Source organism: Staurois parvus, unplaced genomic scaffold, assembly GCF_062004578.1.
Source record: "Staurois parvus isolate SC_StPar_1 unplaced genomic scaffold, SC_StPar_1.0 ptg000293l, whole genome shotgun sequence".
Lineage (NCBI taxonomy): Eukaryota > Metazoa > Chordata > Amphibia > Anura > Ranidae > Staurois > Staurois parvus.
The window spans coordinates 3473863-3498722 of NW_028318089.1; the positions used below are offsets into that span (position 1 = coordinate 3473863).

Sequence of the window (24860 nt, forward strand, 5' to 3'; positions counted from 1 at the left end):
ACATTTCCAGCCTTGATTGTATGTCTTGGCTCAGTTATAGAGAGAAAGGCTGACAGTGCTGAAGTTCATAGGCTGCCAATGAAGGAGAAAGGAGAGAATATCATGGAGATAAGGCACTATCCTTAAAGTGTTACTAAACCCACAACAGTAAAATCAGTCTGTATATGCAGTAAAGCATGCTTGTTATACTCACTGTGCAACCTAAGGGGTTAATCCTCTGCATTGTGTAAAAAGGCCATTTGATCCTGACTTCTCAGCTCCTCCTCTTGTTCAAATGTCCACGTTGTATCTCTTAGGCTACGTTCACACTAGCGTTGTGTGCAGGCGGCAGAGAGGCGTTTGGGAAGCAAACGTGCTCAGTTTAGTGTGTATTGCTAGAGAGGTTTTTAATTCCCTTTCAGAGTACAAATTTCCTTACAAAGTGAACATCCTATTTGCTTTTAAAATATCAACCTCAATGACTTCTAATATTTGCAGATAGATGAAAGTGCAAAACGTTAGGAATAGTAAGCAGAGATGGGGATGTAGGAAAGACTGGAAAAGGGAGCAAAAGGGGAGGTGTAGGAAAAAAAGGGAGGAGTTTATTGTTCCATCTTAGAACGGTTGGCGTTGCAGCATTGTATTGAAGGGGGTGCTTTTTTCATATATGGAATGCGCAATAAAAAATCTGCTGCACTTTCAATAGTTTATCCAGTCATTTTTTAAAGATGATGCCCTTCACCGAATAAGGGCTGTTGCACAGCTGGGCAGGGCTGAACCATGTACTGATTGGGCCCTATGCCCTCAGGGACAAAGACCTATACTCCAGACCTTTCTGCCTGAACACACAGGGCCCCAAAGTGTATGGAAGTGTAGGGCAGGATTTGTCCAGCCACAGCCTGCCATAGACTTTGAGAGGCTACCTGCAGTGGGGCTGGACACTCCCGAGCGAACAAAAATTCCGGAAGGGGGGGAACTGCAGCTAGACGGCCCCGTGTGCAAGGGGCATTAGATGTATATAGCCATACACAAAAAAATACGTTGTTCTGGCACCCAGAAGCCACATCTGCAGCATAATTTGCCCCATTGACATAAATTACCGAACACAAGGTGTGCGGCTATATGCGCATATCGGGCAGCATTAACATTTACATACGTGTGCTTATGACCGTAATGGCTCAAAGGTAACATTTTACATTCTGAAAAATTCAGCAATACATGTGTGTGTGTAAAAGCAGTTGCCGATGATTATGTGCAAAAAAACATGAAAAGCGTTTTTTGTAATGCATGTCAATAGGCAAAATTACACAGTAGCTGTGGCTCCCACGTGCCAGAACAACATACATATTTTACTCTGTATGTGTATGTGTACACTAAGTCTAGGTTCACACCTATGCGTTTTCCGCTGCGTATTGCAGAAACGCACAGCAGATTTCCTATGGGACAGGTTCACATCTCCGTGTTTTCACTCGGTGCATTCCTGTGCAAATCACATGCAAATTGTGTGCGGTGCGATTGGAGCCATATATTTTGTATGGCCCTAATTGCACCGCACCCGCACAAAAACGTGCAGGACCATTTTTTTGGTCCGCACTAGAATCGGGTCACATGGATATTCACACGAATGTGATCTGATTCTGCATATAGCACCACATTTTGCGGACTGCTTTCGGGGTGTTGTTAACTTAACATACACACCCGCAGCGGTTCGCAAAGAAGTTCCTCTGAAATCTCACCTTTCAATGTCCGATAGCATGGTGACTGGCAATGGTTACTGCCTGGTGACTTCCTCTTTCCAATATCACTGATTGTATCCGTTAACCCCTTCACGCTGGTGCCTCCCGGCCCTTTAAGGGTTTCAGGAGGCGGGCGGGGTTTAGGGTCATGTGATCGTCGTCACGGCGGTCACATGCTCGGGAAAGGTCCCAATCGAAAGAGGAGATTGGGACCTTTCCGTGACTACCGGACATGTGTGATGGGAGCACGCAGCACATATGTTCTTTTTTAATAGAACACAAATGTGCGGCCGCTCGGCGTCTAGGCCCAGATGCCGGGAGGCTGCACATTTGCGTTCGGCTGGTGTGAAGAGGTTAAAGAGTCCAACATTTTGAAGTCTTGCCAAAATTGCAGGTATCAGTGATCAGTTAATGTATATCTTTGTAGAGACATCTTTCACTTCCTGTGGCATCTCTGGGACAGGAAGTAAAGAGAAATCTACCCAAGAGGGCACAGACAGCAAAAAAAAATAAGCTGCTAGGAATTTTAACCCTTTCCTACTCTATCCAAAACAAAAAATGCTTTGGCTATACATTAAAGGTTCTATTTCTAGAAAAAAATTCCCCACAATTCCTATAGTGTTGCACTTTTTATAATTGGATTTGTGTGAATCCTGGGTGAAAATTGTGTGAATCTTAAGTGAAAACATTTATAAATAGAGCCTAAGTTATGTTAGTAGGCTATTTTCTCTTCAGGTCGAATGTTAGTCATTTAATAAAAATAGAGTAGTTTGGGAAAATACCACATTATTATCACATGGTGTCTAGATGGAGCTGGTGAAAGAAGTGACTAAGTATTTATAATTATTATTAATATTGTAAGAAAACAGGAAGTATGTATTTATTTCTTATTTTCATCAGCTCCATCTTGTGGCCATAATGGGTTATTTTCTTGATTCACTCTATTCCATACAGGCCCGGGCTGGTCATAGGGCACTCTGGGAATTTGCCTGGTGGGCCAAGGCCACCTGGATAGGGAGGGGCAGCGTGGGCAGCATATAGAGGATCCGATCCGTTCATTTCCCTTCCACCAAGGCTGAATGCCCTCTTCTCCTCCTCTCCCTTCTGCAGGTATTTAGCGGCTGCAGGAGAGAAATGGACAGATCGACTCCTCTTTATGCCACCCCGCCGTCCCTCCTATCCATTTTCTTTCTGCTGCCCCTGGGCCCTGTCCTCTCTCCTGGTCCCCTTGTCCTCTCTCCAGGCCCCTGTGTGCTCTCCCCCCCTCTCTACCTCTGGCTGCTGCGGGGGATGTATCAGGATGGAGAGTGGGGAAGGGGCCGGTAAATATGTCGTTTATCGGCCCTCTTCTTTGTCTGAATGGACAATCAGTGATTGGTATTGATCACTGACTTTGTCCATTCATAACTGAAGCATAGTAAACTGCGCTTACTATACTTCAGATATGAATGAACGGGAAGCTCTATAAAGAGCTATTCCTGTCCATTAATTCTGTGCTGCTGAGGCTGCATAGCAGGAGTTTGAGGGCTGTGTTCTCAGTCTACTTTCTCTGTCTCAAAGGTGGGATGTCAGGGGTCTGCCTAGACCTCTGATATCTCACCAAACCCCCCCAACGGGGCTCCTAAAAAAAAAATTGTAAAAAATAATAAATAATAAAATTGTAAAATAAATAAAATGGTAAATAATAATCACATAAAAAAAAAATACTGACACCAGTGGCAGAGCTACCAGGGTCGCAAAGGTTGCACTTGCAACTGGGCCCTGGTGTTCCAAAACTGGACCCCTGGGAAAGGAGGCCTGGGACTGCTCAGTCTAAAATGCCCAGGCCTATTTTTTTCAGACTGGGCCTCATTCCATATGAATGAAAAACACTCAAATAAAAAAAAAACAATCCAATAAAAAAAATATACTGACACCAGTGGCAGAATCTACCAGGGTCGCAAAGGTTGCTCTTGCAACCGGGCCCTGGTGTTCCGACACTGGACCCCAGGGAAAGGAGGCCTAGGACTGCTCAGTCTAAAATGCCCGGGCCTATTTTTTTCTGTCCGGGCCTTATCCCATGAGAATGAAAAACATTTGACCTGGAGAGAAAACAAACTAGTAACATTCGATTCCACCCCCATTCTCACAGAACAAATATGCATGCAGTTTCATAGAACGAATGGCTCTGCAATTTGTTTTTTCAATAAATACACCCCTAAGTGTACAGAGTCATATTTCCTTGTTCTCACACCACTTCTCATTTAATTGAGGGGTGAATGGAGCTGACCTGGAGCTGCAGATGCGGTTCAGTTGTTCTTACAGCATTTATGTTGGCACTTTCTCATTTTCATTGCAAGTTAATTGGACACTTCCCTTTTTAACCTGAACTCTGATCTGATGCAAAAGCCCATAAAATTGTTTGCAGAATTAGATCCTGCAATGAATGGAGCTGAATTCCGAGGGAGCGTGGAACACATGATGTACACTTAGCTAAGCAATGCATGCACCAATTTTTACAAGAAATGCACTCTACTCAAGCATTGTTGTCAGTGCTTTGGCAGTGCATTGTTCTCAGTGCTTTGGCAGTGCATTGTTGTCAGTGATTTGGCAGTGCATTGTTGTCAGTGATTTGGCAGTGCATTGTCAGTGCTTTAGCAGTGTATTGTTGTCAGTGATTTGGCAGTGCATTGTTGTCAGTGATTTGGCAGTACATTGTTGTCAGTGCTTTAGCAGTGCATTGTTGTCAGTGATTTGGCAGTACATTGTTGTCAGTGCTTTTGCAGTGTGTTGTTGTCAGTGCTTTGGCAGTGCATTGTTGTCAGTGCATTGTTGTCAGTGATTTGGCAGTGCATTGTTGTCAGTGATTTGGCAGTGCATTGTTGTCAGTGATTTGTCAGTGCATTGTTGTCAGTGCTTTGGCAGTGCATTGTTGTCAGTGATTTGGCAGTGCATTGTTGTCAGTGCATTGTTGTCAGTGATTTGGCAGTGCATTGTTGTCAGTGATTTGGCAGTGCATTGTTGTCAGTGATTTGGCAGTACATTGTTGTCAGTGATTTGGCAGTGCATTGTTGTCAGTGATTTGGCAGTGCATTGTTGTCAGTGATTTGGCAGTACATTGTTGTCAGTGATTTGGCAGTGCATTGTTGCCCTCAGCTGCGATACAAAGCAGTAAGCATTAGTGTTTTTTTATAGCTCCCAGAGACTATCCAGCATCTTGGAAAATCCATGTGATTGATCCATGGTAATTCCTTTTTCACCTCCTAAAAAAGAATAATCCTTTTAAAGGATGTGCACCAGAGCTTAGTATAGCCCAAGTATGTTTAATATACGAAGGGAAATGCAACTGAGAAATCTCTCACCTCCCATCCATCTTAACAAGAAGTCTAATAGGCAATAGTATTTTATTTCCCTGGATCACTTGTTAGTGCAGCCTTTATACAAGTGTGGAAAAGCAACATACTGTATATACAAATGGATACTGCGCTAGGTGAACCCTTAAAACTTTGTGAGCACTATGAAGACCTTCTGAAAAGCGCTCAAAAATTGAAAATAAAACACGGTAATAGTTAAACTAAATAAGTGCATACATATTCCCTATGAAGACCCTCACCCCTCTGAAGGGCAATCAACATTTGAAAAAAATTAATTGAATAAACTGAGTGAGTACAGTAATCATAAATCAAGAAACCATAATATGTGGTCAAATTAACCTAAAATATCATGCATTATCTATGAGCCCTATGAAGACCCTCACACCTCTGAAGACTGATTGAGGATAGGTCAAATCTCAATGTGCAAACAATTCACCTCAAATATACATAAACGTTAGTAGAAAACTTTCAAAAACAAAAAAAATAACAAAAAGTCCATATAGACATAAACCATAGTCCATAAGTATGAGAAGAACATTCCACAATCAATGGTATTATTGTAGACAATGACATACAGTGAGGAACAGAAGTATTTGAACACCCTGCGATTTTGCAAGTTCTCCCACTTAGAAATCATGGAGGGGTCTGAAATTCACCTGTTGTTTAATCACTTGAGGATGTTGGGGTATAGGAGATCAAAAAGATAAAATCAACTTTGAAATTAAATTACATTTGATAAAAGTTTTGTAATTGGATTTATCTTTAGTTTTGATGTACGTAAATACTTGAATATCCATAGACTGGCCACAGGTTCACTTTAAAACAGAAGTGTGGGAATTATTATTTTTTTTTTAAATCATACTAACCTAGGTGGATGCAGCATTGGTCTGATGCTGCATCTGTCCCCCCGCCGGCTCTAAGGGTGAGAACTCAGAGATCGCATGACCGCCGATCCCTGAGTTCTCACAGCCACTCTCAGCAGAGAGCAGTGACTGTTAGGGCTCATGTACACTGCAGCTGATAAACTCACGTTCAGGAGCTGTTCAGCGTTTTTTTTCAGCAGCCCCTGAACTCTCCCTAATGTTTTCCTATGTGTCCATGTACACATTGTCGTTTACAGTCGTTTACAGGCAGTTGAGTTTACAGTCGTTTTGTTGAACGCAGAGAACTTGCGCTCAGCAGTAGATTTTATCAGCTTTTCAAACGCAAAACGCTTGTAAACTTGTGTAAGCGCAGCTAACCGCATTTATAGGCGTTTGCGTTTGAATTTTTTTTTTAACTATTCCTTTTCCAGATGCTGTCCAGAGACTTTTTTCATCATGAAAAATGCAAGCAAAGCGTTTTCCTGGTACTCAAATGGACCTGGTACACCATACTTTGAGGTTTTGCATGAAAGAAAATATGTTAGACACTGCTGCAATAATTTCTGCACAGAAATGAGCTGGAACTCATCCAAACACCACAAAACAAAAAAACTAATCTCCACAAATACTGCTCTCTCTGCTTCTACTCTCTCTATTTCTCTCAAAATGTCTGAAATAGTTAATTTTTTACTGTTTTTCAGTGCTTTCTGGGCATTTTGGAAGGTCTCCTGAGGTTATCTTAAAAAAAAACACTTCTAAACACAAACGCTCATAAACACGCATAAACGCGGTATGCAAACGTGGCTAACAGATTTTTTTGTAAATCTAGGTTTTCCAGCAGTCAGTTTCCATCGTTCAGAAGTGTCCCGTGTACATGGGGCCTTGGTCATCGCTCTATGCTCAGCCCCCCTGCTCACTGGAGCACTGGGCTGTAGAATGGGAGGGAGCGGCGGGCCCAGGCTCTCAGCGGATCCCAGTGAGGCTGAGCCAGGTGGCACTCCAGACTCTGGGTGGATCCCAACTTCAAAGGTGGGATCTTTCCTCAGCCTGGACCAGCTGAGTGACGTCAAAACAAAAGTAAGTGAGGTGAAAAGGAGAGATTCAGGATGTTACAAGAAGGCAGGAAAACAGTAAAACCATACTAAAAAGATTGCCGGGCCATTATGCTAGAAAATGTAAAAAAACCTTCAGTGTGCAGCACCCCACCTCCCTTCCTTACACCCACCTGAGCCCGTCGTGATCCAGCGCTGTGCACGAGAGCACCAGCTCTCCCGGATCTCTCACTCCTTATTGGCTGAGACACAGCAGCGGGAACCATTGCTTTCAATCACAGCCATAGACACAGTCATAGACACACAAAGGTGGCTCAGGAGCAAGCACACACAAGTGTCCCCAGAGTAAGCAGCTTGCTCTGGGGGCACTAAGGAGGGAGGAGGGGTCAGAAGACGCAGAGGGGGACTCAAGAAGAGGAGGATCGGGACTGCTCTGTGCAGGTAAGTATGACATATTTGTTATGGAACATTTTGGGAGAATAAAGATATTTTTTATTGCCACGTTGGGTATCATTGATGGTGTGAAGGATTCGGGATGTCTGTATGATCAAAAAGAAATACAAATATTTCATAAAACACGCACCCAGCTGGGCTTACACCGTCAGCGTGGACACAGGCTGTTTTGAAGGGGAACTGTGTGCACGTGAACATTACCAGTTTTGCTGTGCTCAGATTTTTTTCATTGGCATACTCGGCTGCTCACATAATGAAATCTTCAGGCTGGGAAGGAGGGGGGGATATTGCCACAGCAGCTTAAACTGTTCTGGGAGCTGTTGAGAATTGGAATCAAAGACAACTTTATAAACCCCTCCAGCAATCTCTCCCTCCCCAACTCATGAGGAACGACAGGGCCCCTGGGGACTGGGAGCGATGAGGAGACTGCAACAAATCCTGCAGCACAATCCAAGCCGAGAGTAATAATTATACACACAGCTACATGTTTAATGTATGAGTGCTGGCTATGTCATTATGTCACCCTGCAGACAGCGAAAGGGTTCCGTGTCCCAAACAGCCCTGCCGTCCTTTGTCACCGTGTCATTTTGCATACCAGTAAGAGAGTTTACTGGCCATAGCGAGCACTTATGGATTATTCAGATTAATGGGTCTTTAGACAGAGAAAGTGCATTGTAAAGCACTGTGTCTTTTTAATGCGCTCCCCTATGTGTCTTAGGTCTTTTCCGCATGCTGTGCCTGGGTGGGAATGAAATCTTTTTGTAAGTGCTAGCTATGCAACATGGATAAATTCTTTTTTTTTTTTTTCTTTTTTTTAATATACCTGTAATGTGTTATCCACCAGTGATATTTTTATTCTGCTTCTGTTCCCGTTGACTGCACACATGCAACAGCCATAGACACAAGTGTAGCGTTCACTAGAGCTTGACAAATTTGGCCCCACATGCGACCAGAGTTCATTGATCCATAGTAACTCAGCACCAGCTACATGTTTACTCTAACACGCTGTTATGAGAAAATATGCAGTGATAGTTAGACATTCTGGTTATATCCTGACACAGGTTGGCTATGACCGAGTTCCCTGTCCTTGTGACACCTGAACAAGCAGTAGGGAATGCAATTGTCACAATAAAATATAAAAAAAAAACAAATGTGCCGTGCGCCACTAAAAAAAAATTGTGAAAAACCCAAAAGAATAAAATATATTGTCAGAAGTTCTAACCTGTGCTCAGTTTACTAAAAATGTGTTTTTGTTTCTTGTCTGTGTCCCTGTTGGAGACATTTCTCACCACTTCCTGTTCTAACATTCAATGATAATCATATTGAAAACCTAAAATAAACTCAGCTCACTCAGCTTAGCTGTTAATGCTCAATTTGACCCCAGATCTTGTCAACACAGCCTCTATCGCTACCCCTGATCCTATAAAGACTAACTCCCTATTTTATTTCCTTTAAATGAGACCCAGCCAGTTTTAAAATAAAAACTTAGTTCTGACTGCTTTACATTCTTTTAATCCCTGCAGTACCTCTTCTCCACAAAATGCCACCAGTCATCCAGGTTGAATGACATCCAACGTAATTTAACCAACTTCCTATGGGCTCAGGCCATCATGGAGAAGACCCCTGGGGGCACATCCAGTGGTGTATTTAGGTTTTGTGCTGCCCTAGGCAACACAAAAATCGGACCCCACCCGAGAGAAAGTCACTCACCTTCACAGCTCTGGACATCCCTGGGAACAAGAGTCGGGCTCTGCATACACCATCAAGCAGTCTGCAGCCTCTCTTGATTCCCACCTGGTCCCCATGCTGCAAATGTCCTTTCATCCAGGGGGCGGTGCTGAAAAATGCCGCCCTAGGCAAATGCCTTGTTTATCTTGTGGTAAATACACCCCTGGGCACATCACAATGTGTGGGCTCACACTACTCCAGTGTGGTCTTCACACATCATTGTGTGCTGTCCAGGAATAAGAACCTTGCAGAGGAAGGAACTGTGACATCTAACATTCAATGATAATCATATTTGAAAACCTAAAAGAAAACTATTTTTACTCAGCTTAGCCTTTAACCAACCTCTATCCCTACCACTGACCTTATTAAGTCCAGCTCCTTTTTTAGTGAGACCTACACAGTCTTAAAATAAAAACTTAGTTCTGACTGCTCTACTTTCCTTTAGTCTACAGCTGTTCCTGAGGCTCCTCTACTCCAGCATAAAATGCCAACAGTCATGTAGGCTGAATGGCATCCAACATAATTTAACCAACTTCCTATGAGCTCAGGCCATCATGGAGAAGACCCCTGGGGGCACATCACAAGGTTGTGGGCTCACACTACTCCAGTGTGGTCTTCACACGTCATTGTGTGCTGTCCAGGAATGAGAACCTTGCAGAAGAAGGAACTGTGACATCTAACATTCAATGATAACCATATTTGAAAACTTAAAAGAAAACTATTTTTACTCAGCTTAGCCTTTAACCAACCTCTATCCCTACCCCTGACCTTATTAAGACCAGCTCCTTTTTTAATGACACCTACACAGTCTTAAAATAAAAACTTAGTTCTGACCGCTATACGTTCCTTTAGTCTAGAGCTGTCCCTGAGACTCCTCTACTCCAGCATAAAATGCCACCAGTCATCCTGGTTGAATGACATCCATTGTAATTCAACCAACTTCCTTTGAGCTCAGGCCATCATGGAGATGCCCCCCTGGAGGCACATCATAATGTGTGGGCTCACACTTCTCCAGTGTGGCATTCGCAAGTAATTTTGTGCTGCCCAGGAATAAGAACTTCGAGGAAGAAGAAGGAACGGTGATGTCTCCATACTGGCCAAAAGTAAAAGAACAAAGTATGCATAATGTAAGTTAAAAAAAATGGCAAGGGGAGCCTCAGCTGACATAGAAGGTTGAGTTGGACTTTAGGTGCTATCCCTAGTACCCAAGTAAATTCAGAATCTCCATTATATGCTAGGTACATATGCCCTACCTTTCTCCTATAGTTGCAGTCATCTTGCACTTGCTCAGTTTATCAAGCCTGTTCCCCTGAAATCAGGATGTCAGTGCTCTTACATGTGATCATCAGAAAAAATGGATCCTGAAAGATCAGCTTATTGATGAGGTCATCCCCATGCATTCCCTAATATAAGCATGTTCAGCATCAACAAGCACTTTGCAATGCATTAGAGCCCCAACTGGCTCAGAGTGCTGATCCTCCATATCCAAATCTGGGTATTGAGATCAAAATAGTTTTAGGTAGAAACGTATGTAAAATACCTTCAATGAAAATCCTCTTACTAGTCCCTGTCTTATGGTCACCAAATCCAGGAGAAGGGATGAAAGAGGACACCTTGTATTACCTTCTCCAGTCTTCTCCCCAGGCGATTTGGACAGCTCCATACTGGTAGTCACAACACCTGGAAGAGCAGATAGGCATGAAAAGCATTTACCAGCATTGAGGAGGAGGCGTCTCAGTGGTGACAATGCCAAGGATCTTCTTCTACCTGCATGGCACACAGCACTCAACAGTGTGACAACGGTGCAGTGATTTTACTATAAAGAAATCAGTTTTCACCCTGTGGAAGGATGCCACATACACTAGAATGATAACCATCATTATATATGGGTGATCTGTACCCAGTGCCTTATCATCATCTCTGAAGATGAGGCACTGGATATGGATCCCCAATATATAATGAGAGAATCCCTTATGAAGCCAAATGTCTTGTGTTTGGCAGGTCTCCACAAAATAAGACCCCTTCTGAAAAGAGAAATGTCACCCAGTTTGAGAAGGCCATAGGCATTTCAAAGTGGTAGTTTACTGATTCCACAAATGGCAACAGGAAAAAAAAAACACCAGGCAGCCAAAGCATTTCACTTCTTCAGCAGGGCAGCGTTTCTAAAATTATCCTCCTGGTTTGGATTGAAATTTTCTAGGAGCTTTGCTGTGGGTCCAGCTGATATATAGTTTTTCTTGGAGCCCTGATAAAGGGGGAGTGTTGAGCCCCCGAAGTGCATGAGCTGCTTGGTGTTTTGTTCTGTTGTTATTTGTGGAATTAACCAAATACCACTTTGGGCCTTCTTTGGTTGAAATGCATATGGGCTGTTGTGTTCAGATAGCCGAAACCTGCGGCTGAACAGTGACTGCATCTGATTGCCGATATTGGCCAAAACGTGAGCCATGTATGGCAGGTTTACATCTCTTTTGGAGAGCCTCAGATAGAAGTAAAAAGCTAAATAGTGTACAATGAGCCAACAGGCCAATATAAGCCTTCCATTACGCCACAGCTTCTAAATGGCTCTAAACCTAGGTTCACACCGAATCCGTCTTTGAAATCATGTGACTTCACTTGAAGTCGCATGGTTTCAAAGTCACAAGTCAGTGCGACTTCAAGTGGGACCTGGCAGACATCTGTGCGACTTCATGCACAGATGTCAATGCAAGTTGCACCAGAAATCGGCAAAAGTAGTGCAGGAACTACTTTTCAAATCGGTGACACTCTGATGAAGTCAGCCCTGGAGAAGAGCACACCTGTTTCTTGCCCTGCAGAGCATCACACCTATCTTCTCTCTCCTAGCCCTGCAGAATATCACACCTGTCTTCACCCCTGCAGATCATCACACCTGTCTTCAGCCCTGCAAAATATCACACCTGTCTCCCCTCTTCCTGCCCTGCAGAACATCACATCTGTCTTCCCTCTTCCTGCTCTACAGATTATCACACCTGTCTCCCATCTTATCCCCTTTAACAGCCCCACAGAGCATCACATCTATCTCCAGGGCCTGTAGAGCATCACACCTGTCTCCCCTCTCCCAGCCCAGCAGAGCATCACACCTGCCTCCCCTCTCCCCACCCTGCAGAGCTTCACAACTGTCTCCAGCCCTGCTGAGCATCACACCTGAGTCCCCTCTTCCTGCTCTGCAGAACATCACACCTGTCTTCCCTCTCCCAGCCCTGCAGAGTATCACACCTGTCTCCCCTCTCCCAGCCCTGCAGATCATTACATTTGTCTCCAGCCCTGCAGAACACCACACCTGTCTCCCCCTCCAAGCCTTGGAGAGCATCACACTTATCTCTAGCCCTGCAGAGCATCATGACCTGTCCCCCCCCTCCCAGCACTGCAGAGCATCACACCTCCATCCCTCCCCCCTGCAGAGCATCACACCTGTCTCCCTCTTCCCAGCCCTGCAGAACATTACATGAGAGTAGAGAAATTTTTGCAGGGTTGCGACAGGGGCCTACTGACCATTTAAGCACTCGGGCACTGCTCGAGGGCCCAGGGTAGGTAGGGGGCCCCATGAGATGTCCCTGGTACCTTTCATTGGCTTTTTCATAGGCTTTTTTGGGTGTAGGCCAGGACACAGGTGCCCCATGATCCCCTATTGCCCGGGGGCCCCATGAGTTGTCAGTCCGCCCCTGGGTTGGAAGAGAGGAGACAAAGCACTGTCAGTAAAATAAGGACCTTGCCATAGTTCTTACCTTGCTGCTGGCCCTCCCATATTACAGAGCTCTCCAGACCTGGCTGAAAAAGGTCTCAGCGGGAGCTCTGTTCTTCAGCAGTGCTACCACCTTCTCCACCCATAGGACAAGGTAGGAACTGCAGCAAACCAGGAGGAAGGGACAAGACTGAGTCCAGAGCAGGGATTATAGAGTAACAGGCAGAGCAGAGGACTGGGCTGTCCTCCACCTTGTCAGCCCAACAACACTGACACACCACATGCGCTCTCTGTAGCATGGTGCCAGAATTTTACCCCCACCAACCACCAATCCTGGCGCTGGCCCTGCTCAAGACATTACGGGGCTGCTTTGGGCCCCACAAACAATGACAGGGCCCAGGGAAACTGCCCTTTTTGCCCTGTGTTAAAGACATGCTTGCTCTTTTGTATGAACAAAAGTCAATAAAAAGATATTGAATAAAAAAAAAATGAAATAGTGAGAGCCTACACTCAGCCAATCACCCTCAAGATTTTATTGAAGTCATTTGGCAAGAGCAATGTACAAATATGCAGAGTAAACCATAACACACCAGCGTTTTGGAGCCATGGTAAATCCCTTTCTCAGGGAGACAGACAGCTATCTGTCACTTTGAGACAGGGGTCCGCTGTGGACCCAAAGTGTTGGAATTTTATGGTTAACGCTGCATATTTGTATATTGTTTCTTGCAAAATGTCCTCATTAAAATCCCGAAGTTGATTGGTTGAATGTTGGCTCTCTCTTCTATTTGTTTCTGTTGACCATGTCAACACTAGCCATGAAGCCACAAAGGAAATGAAATGATGTGGTGTGGAATGGATCTGTTACAAAGCAGTTAAAACCACCTACTCTATCTGGAACTCCAAAACTAGCAAAAAAAGATTTTGGCTTGATGTAAATTTTAACCTAGTTCCTAAACCCAATCCCTGAGCAAAACAATAGACAGTGTCATCCGTACACATAATGTACATTTTTTGGGGACATTTTGCTGCCGCCATATTGTCATCCAAGAACTGGTGCTGTAATACCTTCTTGGAAATATCTATTCTGACCACAGATGATCCACAACCCATCCCCAGGCTAGACATTCATTTCCCTTGGGTTGGATCCACCAAGGTACAAACACGTAAGTAATTGCTCCAGAGATTTTTATGAGTGAGGAGTGATACTGAAAAGAATACTTTATTTCTTTTGCTTTAGTGAGTTCAGTGAGCGTAATATTGTCACTCTGTGTGTAGAGGATGTAGCTGTGCAGCTGGTTAATAAATCTCTCTGGTCCAAACAGGCACTCACACAGCAGATGTTCCCTTAAGGCTTTAGAATTTGAAATAGGTACTGTCATCATTTTCTTTCAGGCAAACATTGCTGCTAGCTAATATTGAGTTGCTGTCATTGCAAATGATCATATATGTATGGCAGGAATATGAAGACACTTCTCTACCGTGGGCACATAATTTCCTGGTCCTCCAGACCAGAATTATGATATGAACCCCCCACCTTTCCTACCCTCTCTCCCCATTCACGTCCTCCGTCAGCACATGTACACCCTTTCAGCTTCTTGTTGTTAAAGCTCAAGGTTTTTATGAATGAAGGTAATAAACCTTCTTATTGCAGCATCCCCAGCTCCCCCAATACCTACCTGAGCCCTATCTCGATCCAGCGATGTGCACGAGAGCCTCGACTGTCCTGAGTCTCTCCCTCCTTATTGGCTGAGAGCTCAGTGGGAGCAATTGGCTCCCTCTACTGTCAATCACAACCAGGGAGCCAATGAGGAGAGAGCAGGGGGCAGCGCCGAACCAAGCAGTTGTGTGAATGGAAACACAGAGCAGCAGCTCAAGAGTGAGCCTGTTTGAGTGCTCCCATAGCAATCTGTTACAGGAGGGAGGGGCCAGAAGCACCGGCCAGGGCATTGAGAAGAGGGGGATCAGGGCTGCTCTGTGCAAAACCACTGCACAGAGCAAGTAAGTATAACATGTTTGTTATTTTCTTTTTAAAATCTGCCTTTAGAATTGCTTTAAAGCCTATTAAAGCCTAGAATTACCCCACACTGCAAAGGTTTCTCTTCCTCCCTACTGTGCCATGGCGCCCCCACATTCAGTGTAGGGCTATGGGCCTTGCATTGTACTTGATGACATCAGACCACTGAATCGTTGGGGAGATATATGCAACACAGCCTAGTTCTGCCTGGCAGGGGTGTGTGGAAGAGGGGATCTGCCCTTGAAACGCGTCAGCCAGTAAGGTCCTTGTGCTTGAGACTCATTCAGTTTCCCTGGTTGTGCGGGTCACTGCGGACACCAATGTGCTTCATGCTGTTTGCGAGTTTACATCTGTTTTTATCTTTCTAATAAAGCTGTCACAAAGATAATGCCCAAGGCTGGTGTGCACTATTTTTTTCTAGTGCGACGTTTTAGTTCTTTTTATTTTCTAGTGTGACTTTTGGCTGTCTCCAGCCCTGAGGGGACTGTGATCAATCATTCCCTTTGCATTTCACTTGAGCACAGGAGGTTATTGTTTTGCTTGCCAAGTGTGTGTACCTGATCTTTCTCTCCTGAAGTTTCACTTTCACTTAAAGGTCTACCACCTACCCCCTATCTATGACTAGAGAAGGAATGGAGAAACATCACATTGATGAGTTCAGCTCTCTCTCACTTTACTCCCTCCTCCAGTCAGCATGTTTCTTGTACTGCAGCACACCTGATTGGCTCCTTGTGCTGCTTTTCCCTCACTCTGTGTGAGCTCTGCTATGCAGTAGACTGCAAGAGGCTGCTAAATATTCAAATTAAGGTATTTACACGGCTTGCATTAAATTAATTTCAAGGCAAGGGCAACGAGTGTCTTCTGAAATGACACAAATGTTTTATGATGACCTATCCACCATGTAGTTCTCACAGATGTTAAATGTTACTACCTTTCTATCTATGTAATCTTGCATTCAGACTAAATGGGTCAGCAATGTCACTCCACTTGTGGTCAACAAAAAAACAAAAAATAATGTCTATAAGTTTACGCTGGACACCATCAAACAATGTCAGCCATACAAATTCACAAAAAGCATATTATAATTTGGCATACATCTCAACTAAAAACAGTTCTTCTCAAAGAGCACTTTATCTTTCTTAAACCTTACTTTTAAAATAACCTTACTTTTAAACCTCAACTCAAAAAGTGAAGACTTATTGAAAGCTATATTATAGGGTACTTCTAGGAATGGTAATTCTGTACCCTGAAAAATAGCAGTTCACCTCCTGAATGTGAATGTGCTTTTCTGTAGCCTAGTATTTGTGCACCTGCAGTATAAGATCCTCTAAAGCACTGCTGCCACTGACCACTAGTCTAACAAGGTATGGTGTGAATCAGGGGCGGACTGACCATTTGGAAACTCGGGCACTGCCCAAGGGCCTGGGGTCAGTAGGGGGACCCATGAGATGCCCGTGGTACCTTTTTCATAGGCTTTTTTGAGTTTGGGCAAGGACACAGGGGCCCCATGATCCCCTATTGCTCGGGGGCCCCATGAGTTGTCAGTCCATCCCTGGTGTGAATTATGGTGATCTCACTACTGTGCTACTTGCTGTTCTCCTTGCTGGAAAGAAAGCTGTACATGAAGAACTGCAATACAAGGGTCTCCCTGGTTCTGATATATTCATTCTGTGGATCTATGCTTAGCACGTCTCTCCTGCTGTTTTTTGATTATTCCCCAACCAGTGATCAGAACACCAGTCATTAGGAGGGCAGCTGTACCATGAGGAAGCAAAACCCTGTTCCTATAAAGAGGGTCACCTCTACACAGGGATAACATGTAGAACAATACATTAAAAGTCATTAATGGGTGAAGGAGAAAAAGCAGGAAGACCGCAGGAAATACTGGTAACTAGTCTTTTGTTCTCTGCGTGATTTTTTTGGTCACAACTTTCAGAGTACAGGCTCTTTGTAACCTCTTCGCCACCCTTTAAGTGGGTCTTAGCACCAGGAGGTGGAGATGGTGTCCTGATCATGTGATTGCTGTGATTTTCTCTCACAGTGGTCACATAGTCAGGAGTCTGTCCCACGGGCTCTGGATCATAGAGACCAAATGCTGTTAGTGTGCTCCCACCCCACAACCTTGGACCCTCATTGACACATATGTGCAACGGCTGGGCATTAAGGCCTACCTGCCCTGCCACTGCATATATACATTATGGTGACAGGAAGAGGTTAAGATTCACAGTGCTCATTATAATCTGCACTAAATCAGTTATTGTACATATTCACATAATAATAGAGGTGGGACTGCAAGGTAGATGCTACACTGTTAGTGTTTGCATTGTCTCTTTCAGTTACAAAGTAATAAATCTGAGTGAGTGTCACATTTGTTCTTTGAATTTAAAAGTTAAAGTGGTTGTAAACCCTTACATATAAACAGTGAAGTGACTGGCCTCAGGTGATACACAGAGACTAAACATATCCTACATACAGTAAGTTGTACCTGTTTATCTGCAGTCTTCTCTACATTCATTCAAAGTCCAAAATGTATATGACTTAGCATTTTCGCCACTATCCATGGGGACGGGTGAGGGGAGTTAGACTTCTGGTATGGTAGGTGCGATGTTCCTTGTATTGAAGGATCTTCAGGCTCGGATGTGCTAGGATACGGGTTGTATTGCAGAATCTGATCACACTGGCTCTGAGCATCTTGTATGTCTGTAATGTAATTTTGCACAATCTTTGTATGTAAGTAAACTGTATTTGGACTATACGGCCTATAGCCTCAGTTATTGTACTTGGTTTTTTTCTTTTTGTTTTTTGTTCTTGCTGTTCACTTGATGTCTAGCTTGGTGTCAGCCGGTGTTGGCATACTGTTGTTCCATGTAACATATAAGTTTCTTGCTTGTTGTTTTGTTTATATGACATGCAAAAATACTTTAATAAAAATTACTTGATTAAAAAAAAAAAAGTCCAAAATGTATAACGCTTGTCTGTACTTTCAGAAAACATGGGGGTTCAGAGTTGAAGTTAGATATTGCAGAGCTCAGTGAGGAGTGCTCTAAGAGATGATTGGAGGGAATGAACACACCCCTTTTACACAGTAACAGAGCTGAGGCTATCAATCACAAGCTGTGTCCTGGAGGTCCCTCCCCTTTTTTCTCTTGGTGTCAGGAAAACTTGTCAGAAGTGATTCATGCTGATAGCAGAGAAATGAGGCAGTAGAGAGAAATGACACTTAGTGCTCTTAATTAAGAGTACACACTACAAAGGGACATGCTTCATTCATATTTCATATCTGAGGTTTACAACCACTTTAAATTTGGTGAAATATTTATTTTAAAAAATCAGCACCAGGGACGGTACTTACATTGAAAGAAATGTGTACTGGTGGCTGCTGTGTTCAATGAAAATTTCAGTCTTTTTCCCCCTCAGATACTCCCACAGCTGTGATCTTCCAGCACTGCAGGGGCTAATACTAGTGGCTGCACCTGTCACGGTTCAAAAGTGCCAACTATGCCCACCCTTTCCATCTACCTGCTCTATTCATAAAGGTTATACTATTGGTTCCTAAAATAAAAAGCGATCTTTGAATGGAGGATGGACGGTAGAATGAAAGGTCCACCTCCTCCAATCGGTACAGCCCTTGTTATTGTGTGAAGTGATAGTTCAGCTGCTATAAAGGGAGCATATGGCAGAAAGAGCAAGCATAGTCTGCACTTTTGACAAGTAACTATGACAGGTCTACCCACTCGTATTAACCTCATGAGCACTGAAAAATCATAGCTGCAGGGTATCCGGGGGGCGAGGGGGCAGAGGACTAAAGATTTCAATGAACATGGCAGCCACCACCACAAAGAATAACTTTCTTTCAATGTAAGTACCATCCATAGTGTGGTTTTAAAGAAAGACAATCACTAAACTTAATCTTTGATGATTGTCAATCATATAGTATGCGCAACAGAAGCCATTGGGAACAGACAAGCATTCTCCAGAAAACAGCTATGAGATGCCTTGTAAATTACTCCTTCACTGTACTCTATGAACCAGTGATGCAACAAATTAATTCATTTCACTTGCCCGTTCCATCTCTGTAAAGATGTCAGTTCTTTTTTTTCTCAGTTCTAGGCTTGGGAGAGTCAAGAGGAGCTCTGAGGCGGATGAATGACATCTTGGAGACCCTGGTGAGGAGGATGGACATCTTAGCACGACTAGAAAATGCTAGCGAGTCTCGAAGGGCAGAAGACAGCGGGCACTTCACTTTGGACAGGTCTGTAATCCCATCACTAGTGCTCACCATGTATTCAATTCTTACAAACATCAGTTCACCATATTTCTAGTTTTTATTCAGTTCCTCACACTATAATGCGGAAAAGGTTGAAGATCATAAATTTTCGAGAGAACAACTAGAAGATTTACACAGAATCTGACATCACGTCAGTGACAATGTGCAGTGATTGTGTCCAAGTCCTGACAGTTCTATGCCATCCTATGGAATGCTGAATTTTATGGCATAGCAGCAAAGCATGCTGGGGCTTGTCTAGATTCATTTACTTAATAGACAAAAAATGATTGTAACTTTTGCACTCTAGAGGCAGACAGTTATAGAACACAAGATTCCGAAGTAAGCTGTCTACTACCATTAGCTTGATATTCTGGAATACTATATCAGCTGCAAAAAAAAAATAATAATGCCTTATGACACCATTTATACCAATTTAATCTTGTCTCATAAAGAGCAAATGTGGTAAAAAAAATGTGGTTTACCATAAATCATAGACCAATAAATTCATTAAAGCAAGTGCCTCTTGTCTGTAGAAGCAGAATGAAACTTGTGCAATCAGCAGATTTTGTGTTGGATGTATGTACAGCTAATGAAAGCAGATACAGTATTTCAAGATTCTTAGGGTAACAGAAGAACCATATGGAACAAACTCCATGCACCTCTCCATATCTAACTCTGAAAGCAAAATTGTTGTATTGAAGGAAGGAGGTTTACGTAAACCGAGAGTGCAAATAGAAGTTATGAACTGCTAGAGCAACACAGGAGAAATAACCATTTTAGAATTCATTAAGGCCTTGTATACATGGTAAAAATAGGTAGTTGCAGGGGCGTATTTACCACAAGGCAAACAAGGCACTTGCCTAGGGGCAACATTTTTCAGGGGGGCAGCACTTCCCCTCCAGAAGAAGGGATGAAAGAAGGGACATGTGCTCCATGGGATCCAAGTGGGATCCGAAAGAGGCTGCGGGCTGCTTAATGCTGTATGTAGAGCCTGACTCTCATTCCCAGGGATGTCGGGAGATGAAGATGAGTGTCTCTCTCTATCGCGGGGGGGGTGGGTCAATGTCAGGCTTTCTCCACGAGAGTGGTAAGGGGGGGGTTGGTGTTGGTTGGTGTCCGTGGGGACGGGCGATTTTTGTGTTGCCTAGGGCAGCACAAAACCTAAGTACACCAATGGGTGGTTGAGACAGCGTAGCCACAAGTTAACATGGCCAGTGGCCATGTTAGTACACACTGTAGTGGTTGCCATGCAGTGAAATTTAAATAACCTTTGCATTTGTCAGGCAGAACCACCGCCAATGCGACCCATTGAAATGCATGGAACTATGTCAAATCCACATGTACTGAACAGCGTGGCAGGCTTATGTTGTTTAAAATTGGAGTTCAGGAGTTTCACCTCCAAGCCATCTGTCAAATGCCTCTGGAAAGCAATGCTCTACATATCACTTTTCAGAAAGGCAGTAAACACCGCCACACACATAAGCGAACCCTTAAAATCAAATCTGTTATCACAAGCCGAAACATTTGTACCCGACTTCAGTTTTAGTTTGAAGTCTTCTTTAAGAGCTGAAACTGTAATGGTCTCATTTCTGTTATGTACTTCTAACGTAAAGTGATTCTAAAGCTTCATTTTAAAAAATAAATAATAAACATGTCATACTTACCTGCATTGTGCAGTGGTTTTGCACAGAGTAGCCTTGAACCTCCTCTTCTGGGTTCCCCTACCGATGCTCCTGGCTACTCTCTTCTTCAGAGTGCCCTCATAGCAAGCCACTTGCTAAGGAGCCCTCATGCAGGCTTGATCCCGAGCTGGGCTGTGTGTGTCTATAGTCTCGTCCCTCCCTCCCAAACAGGATTTGATTGACAGCAGCAGGGTCCAGTGGCTCTCGGTGCTGCCGCCATGTCCATTGTGAAGACAAAGAGAAAGCAGAGCTGCTGTCTGGCACAGTGCTGAAGTAAGATCAGGCACAGAGCTGAATCGAGATCGGGCACAGAGCTGAACCGAGATCGGACACAACGCTGAACCGAGATCGGACACAACGCTGAACCGAGATCGGACGCAGCGCTGAACCGAGATCGGACACAGCGCTGAACCGAGATCGGACACAACGCTGAACCGAGATCGGACACAACGCTGAACCGAGATCGGACGCAACGCTGAACCGAGATCGGACGCAGCGCTGAACCGAGATCGGACACAGCGCTGAACCGAGATCGGACACAGCGCTGAACCGAGATCGGACACAACGCTGAACCGAGATCGGACACAACGCTGAACCGAGATCGGACACAGCGCTGAACCGAGATCGGACACAACGCTGAACCGAGATCGGACACAGCGCTGAACCGAGATCGGACACAGCGCTGAACCGAGATTGGACACAACTCTGAATCAAGATCAGCTTAGGTAAGTATTTAGGGGGGCTAGGGGGAGCTGATTACAGAAGTTTTTTTTACCTTCATGCAGATAGATATATTTTAGTACAAATAAGAAACAAATCCCCATCCAAATACAAATACAGTTTAGAAAGCAAATGTAAAAACCACCCTAATGTCGCCACCTTCTTCAGCTTCAAAGCATTATGACAAAATAGTGAAATTTTACTTTTGATTACATTTTTGGAAAATAGCATGCAGATTTTTTCCCTATTAAAAAATACAACTACATAATGGCACATAAGAATTTGTTAGTATTCCAGGTTACATGTAAAAACATATCAGTCAGGTATATTAATAAGGTTAAAGCTGATGTTTAATCTGCTGATATTGCACCTTCCCTGGTTCCTCCATCTCCCTTCATGGGCATTATAATGACATTTTTTTAATAAAACCGTTTCATTTTCATTACACATTCAGTGACACCATCACTGGGACTGTGCGCTTCTCTATGAAATTCAGGCAGATTATGACTAGTGGGAGGATCCAACAGGGTGCTGTACATAGCATCCTAAAAATACCACAGCACCCTGCCTCAGTATTCCTCTCAAGAGCACCCAGTCCTGATATAGCCTCAGTGGGCTTGGCTTGCTCCTGGCAAGCAGCTGTGCGGCCTTCTGTGCAGTATATCATTGAGAGCAGTAACACTTTAAAAACCACTTGCAGACCAGAAATGTACCCGTACATTGCTGGACTTCAAGCAGTTATACTGGGGTGATTGGTACCCAGGTACCAATTTTTAGAGCCGTTGGTCGGCTCTCCTGTAAAAGCAACCGAAGCCTTCTTCCGCTCTCTTAGGATCTTTCATCCCACCAGACCTGAGCGACCAGCCAGCACATCCGCCAGCTGGCCGAACAGCCAAACAAAGCTTTGATCGGCTTTTCGGTATAGTAACCCGGAAGATGTGACCTGACATCACTTCTGGTTTACTCGGCGCTAAACAATGCCATTTTTATGTAGCACTACCCCCTTAGGAGTCGCTAGAGATTTGGGTTCTCCTATAGTGCTGATAGCCAGGCAACATGCATTTTTTAAAAAAGACTTGCATCCAGGAGACAGTAACGAGTCCTTGAGCTTGGTTTTTTGGATTTTATTAGGGGAATTGAACTTGGATGGGGTATGGGATGCCCAGAGGGAATGGCAACTGAGGACAATCTCCCTGGAACTATGTATAGTCTTTTTAGACAGCAAACATTATCTTCTGGAGAGCTAGCCAGCCTCTCCTGGTGTACCACCCCAGACCCCAGATACTCCTTTATCCAACTGTTCTGGGTGAATCCCTGGGCAGGGGATCCAGTGCCACTCACTTTAAATAGAAGTCAGTCCTGGGTAGTAAGCTAATCCAGTTTCCCACTAGAGTGCTCCTTCCCCTTTCTGGTCCCGGGGGTGTAGGTCTATTCGCTCAGTCCTCTGTCTATGAGCTGATGAGTTGGTAAATGCTCTCAGGCCTTCTGCTAGACTGCTCCTTCCTTGAGGTCCTGAGCTTTCCTCCTTTCCAACTCCTCTGCCTGTAGGTATGCCCATTCCCATCTGGGCCCCTTCCCAGGCTTTTGCTCTCCAGCATCTCACTCCATCTTCCACCAAACTCTCCTGCTGCTGTCACATTTGAAGGCTGCCTTGGCCCCATGCCAAGCCTCCAGCTTAAGGATTGGCCAAGGTCCTCTAAGTGTGCAGGTCAGCTCCTCCTCACCCCCGCCCACTGCTTCTAGAATCTTCTCCAAGATTCTACAGCAGGGGGAGGTATCAGGGAACTGGCCTGCAGAGCCTCTCAGCTCTGACCTGAATGTGACCTCCCTCTGACTATCACCACAGGCTGCTACTCAGCCTCTGACTAACAATTTATCACTAGTTCCCCCAAGCTATCTAGGAGGGCGCTACATTTAAAAAAATGAAAGCATTCAAAACCACCAATCTTGGTCTTTTGAATGCTTTTAAATGCAGAGGAGAGATTTTTGTAGACCCCAGATCCCTCCATAAAGAGTACCTGTTGTGTGAATATTGCTGTCACAAGGGATATTTATAGCAAATCAAGTGATAATTAAAAAAATTTTAAGCTACAGTGTGAAAATAATAAATAAAAAATTAAAGTGCTCTCGCACAAAGGCCATGCGTCGGTGCTGCAATTTCAGATCATGGGCAGTAATTCGAGTACTAGACCTCCTCTGTTAAACCAAAGTGGTAACCTGTGAAGGCTTTTAAAGCGTTGCCTATGGTTAGTAACATTTATGCCGTTTATCACGGGCATGTGCAGCTTTAAAGCGTGACATGTTTGGTATCTACTCGGCGTAACATAATCTTTTATATTTTACAAAAAATTGGGTTATGTATTGTGTTTTTTTGCATTCAAATGTAAAAATTTGTATTTTCTCCCAAGAAATTGCATTTGAAAAACTGCTGCGAAAATACCGTGTGACATAAAAAATTGCAAAACCCACCATTTTATTCTTTACGGCCTCTGTTTTAAAAAATGTTCTAACTAATTTCCTAACAAAAAAATATTGATTTTTACATGCAAACAAAAGTGTCAGAAAAAGGCTTGGAGGTCAAGTGGTTAAATGTTTTATGCAAGCTCATGCAAGTTTGTTTTGGGGGAGAAAAAACACTTGTATGGCACATTTACAGGCGCTTCCATTAACGTCCGTGGGGCCAGAAATGTGCAACGCAGCTCCAAGAAAGGCTCATGAATCTTTTTGTGCTTCAAGCAACTAAACATAGTGAAATGAACAGAGACAATAGAAAAGAATGTGATTCTTGATGTTCAGCATTGCCACGCAGAGAAATACATGAAAATACACAGCAAAACATTCGCGTGTAAATGGGGGCTAATATCCGCTGGGATTGAAGAGTATATCCAATCAAATCTTTTTTGACACATGTTGTGCTGCTGTTATATTTCTACATAGGCTGGACCCTGGGCTTCGTGATGAAGCAGCCAAGATTTAATGGAATGATGGATATGGTTGTATGCAAACTAGATCTGTCACAAGAGAAATGTGGGAGCTGCCATTGCTGACCCTCTTTTGCAAGTGATAGTCCTCTGGCTCATATGGTGCTCCATTGGCGTTATAATACTTTCATTATTAGGAATAATTATGCAGATCAGGAAAGCTAGAGAAAAGTCAGAAGTCCTTAACTGTATACTTGGTATAGTTCAGTTGTTCAAAGCCACTGGATCAGCATAACAGCCAGGAAACTAGGATTTTAGGAAGCAGAAGTCAGCAAGCCTTTATATTTCTCTAATGAAAGGTGTCCTTTAAAGGGCATGACTGGACCAATTTA

General features: G+C 43.8%; 1 protein-coding gene across 1 annotated transcript in view; it reads left to right on the forward strand.

The window, feature by feature from the left end:
• The window catches only part of MGAT5B (alpha-1,6-mannosylglycoprotein 6-beta-N-acetylglucosaminyltransferase B), a 199742-nt gene that overhangs the window by 85238 nt on the left and 89644 nt on the right, over positions 1-24860 (forward strand). The window contains exon 4 of the mRNA XM_089682674.1: positions 18983-19130. Coding sequence (XP_089538800.1) covers positions 18983-19130 — 148 coding nt within the window. The remainder of the gene's footprint in view (positions 1-18982; positions 19131-24860) is intronic.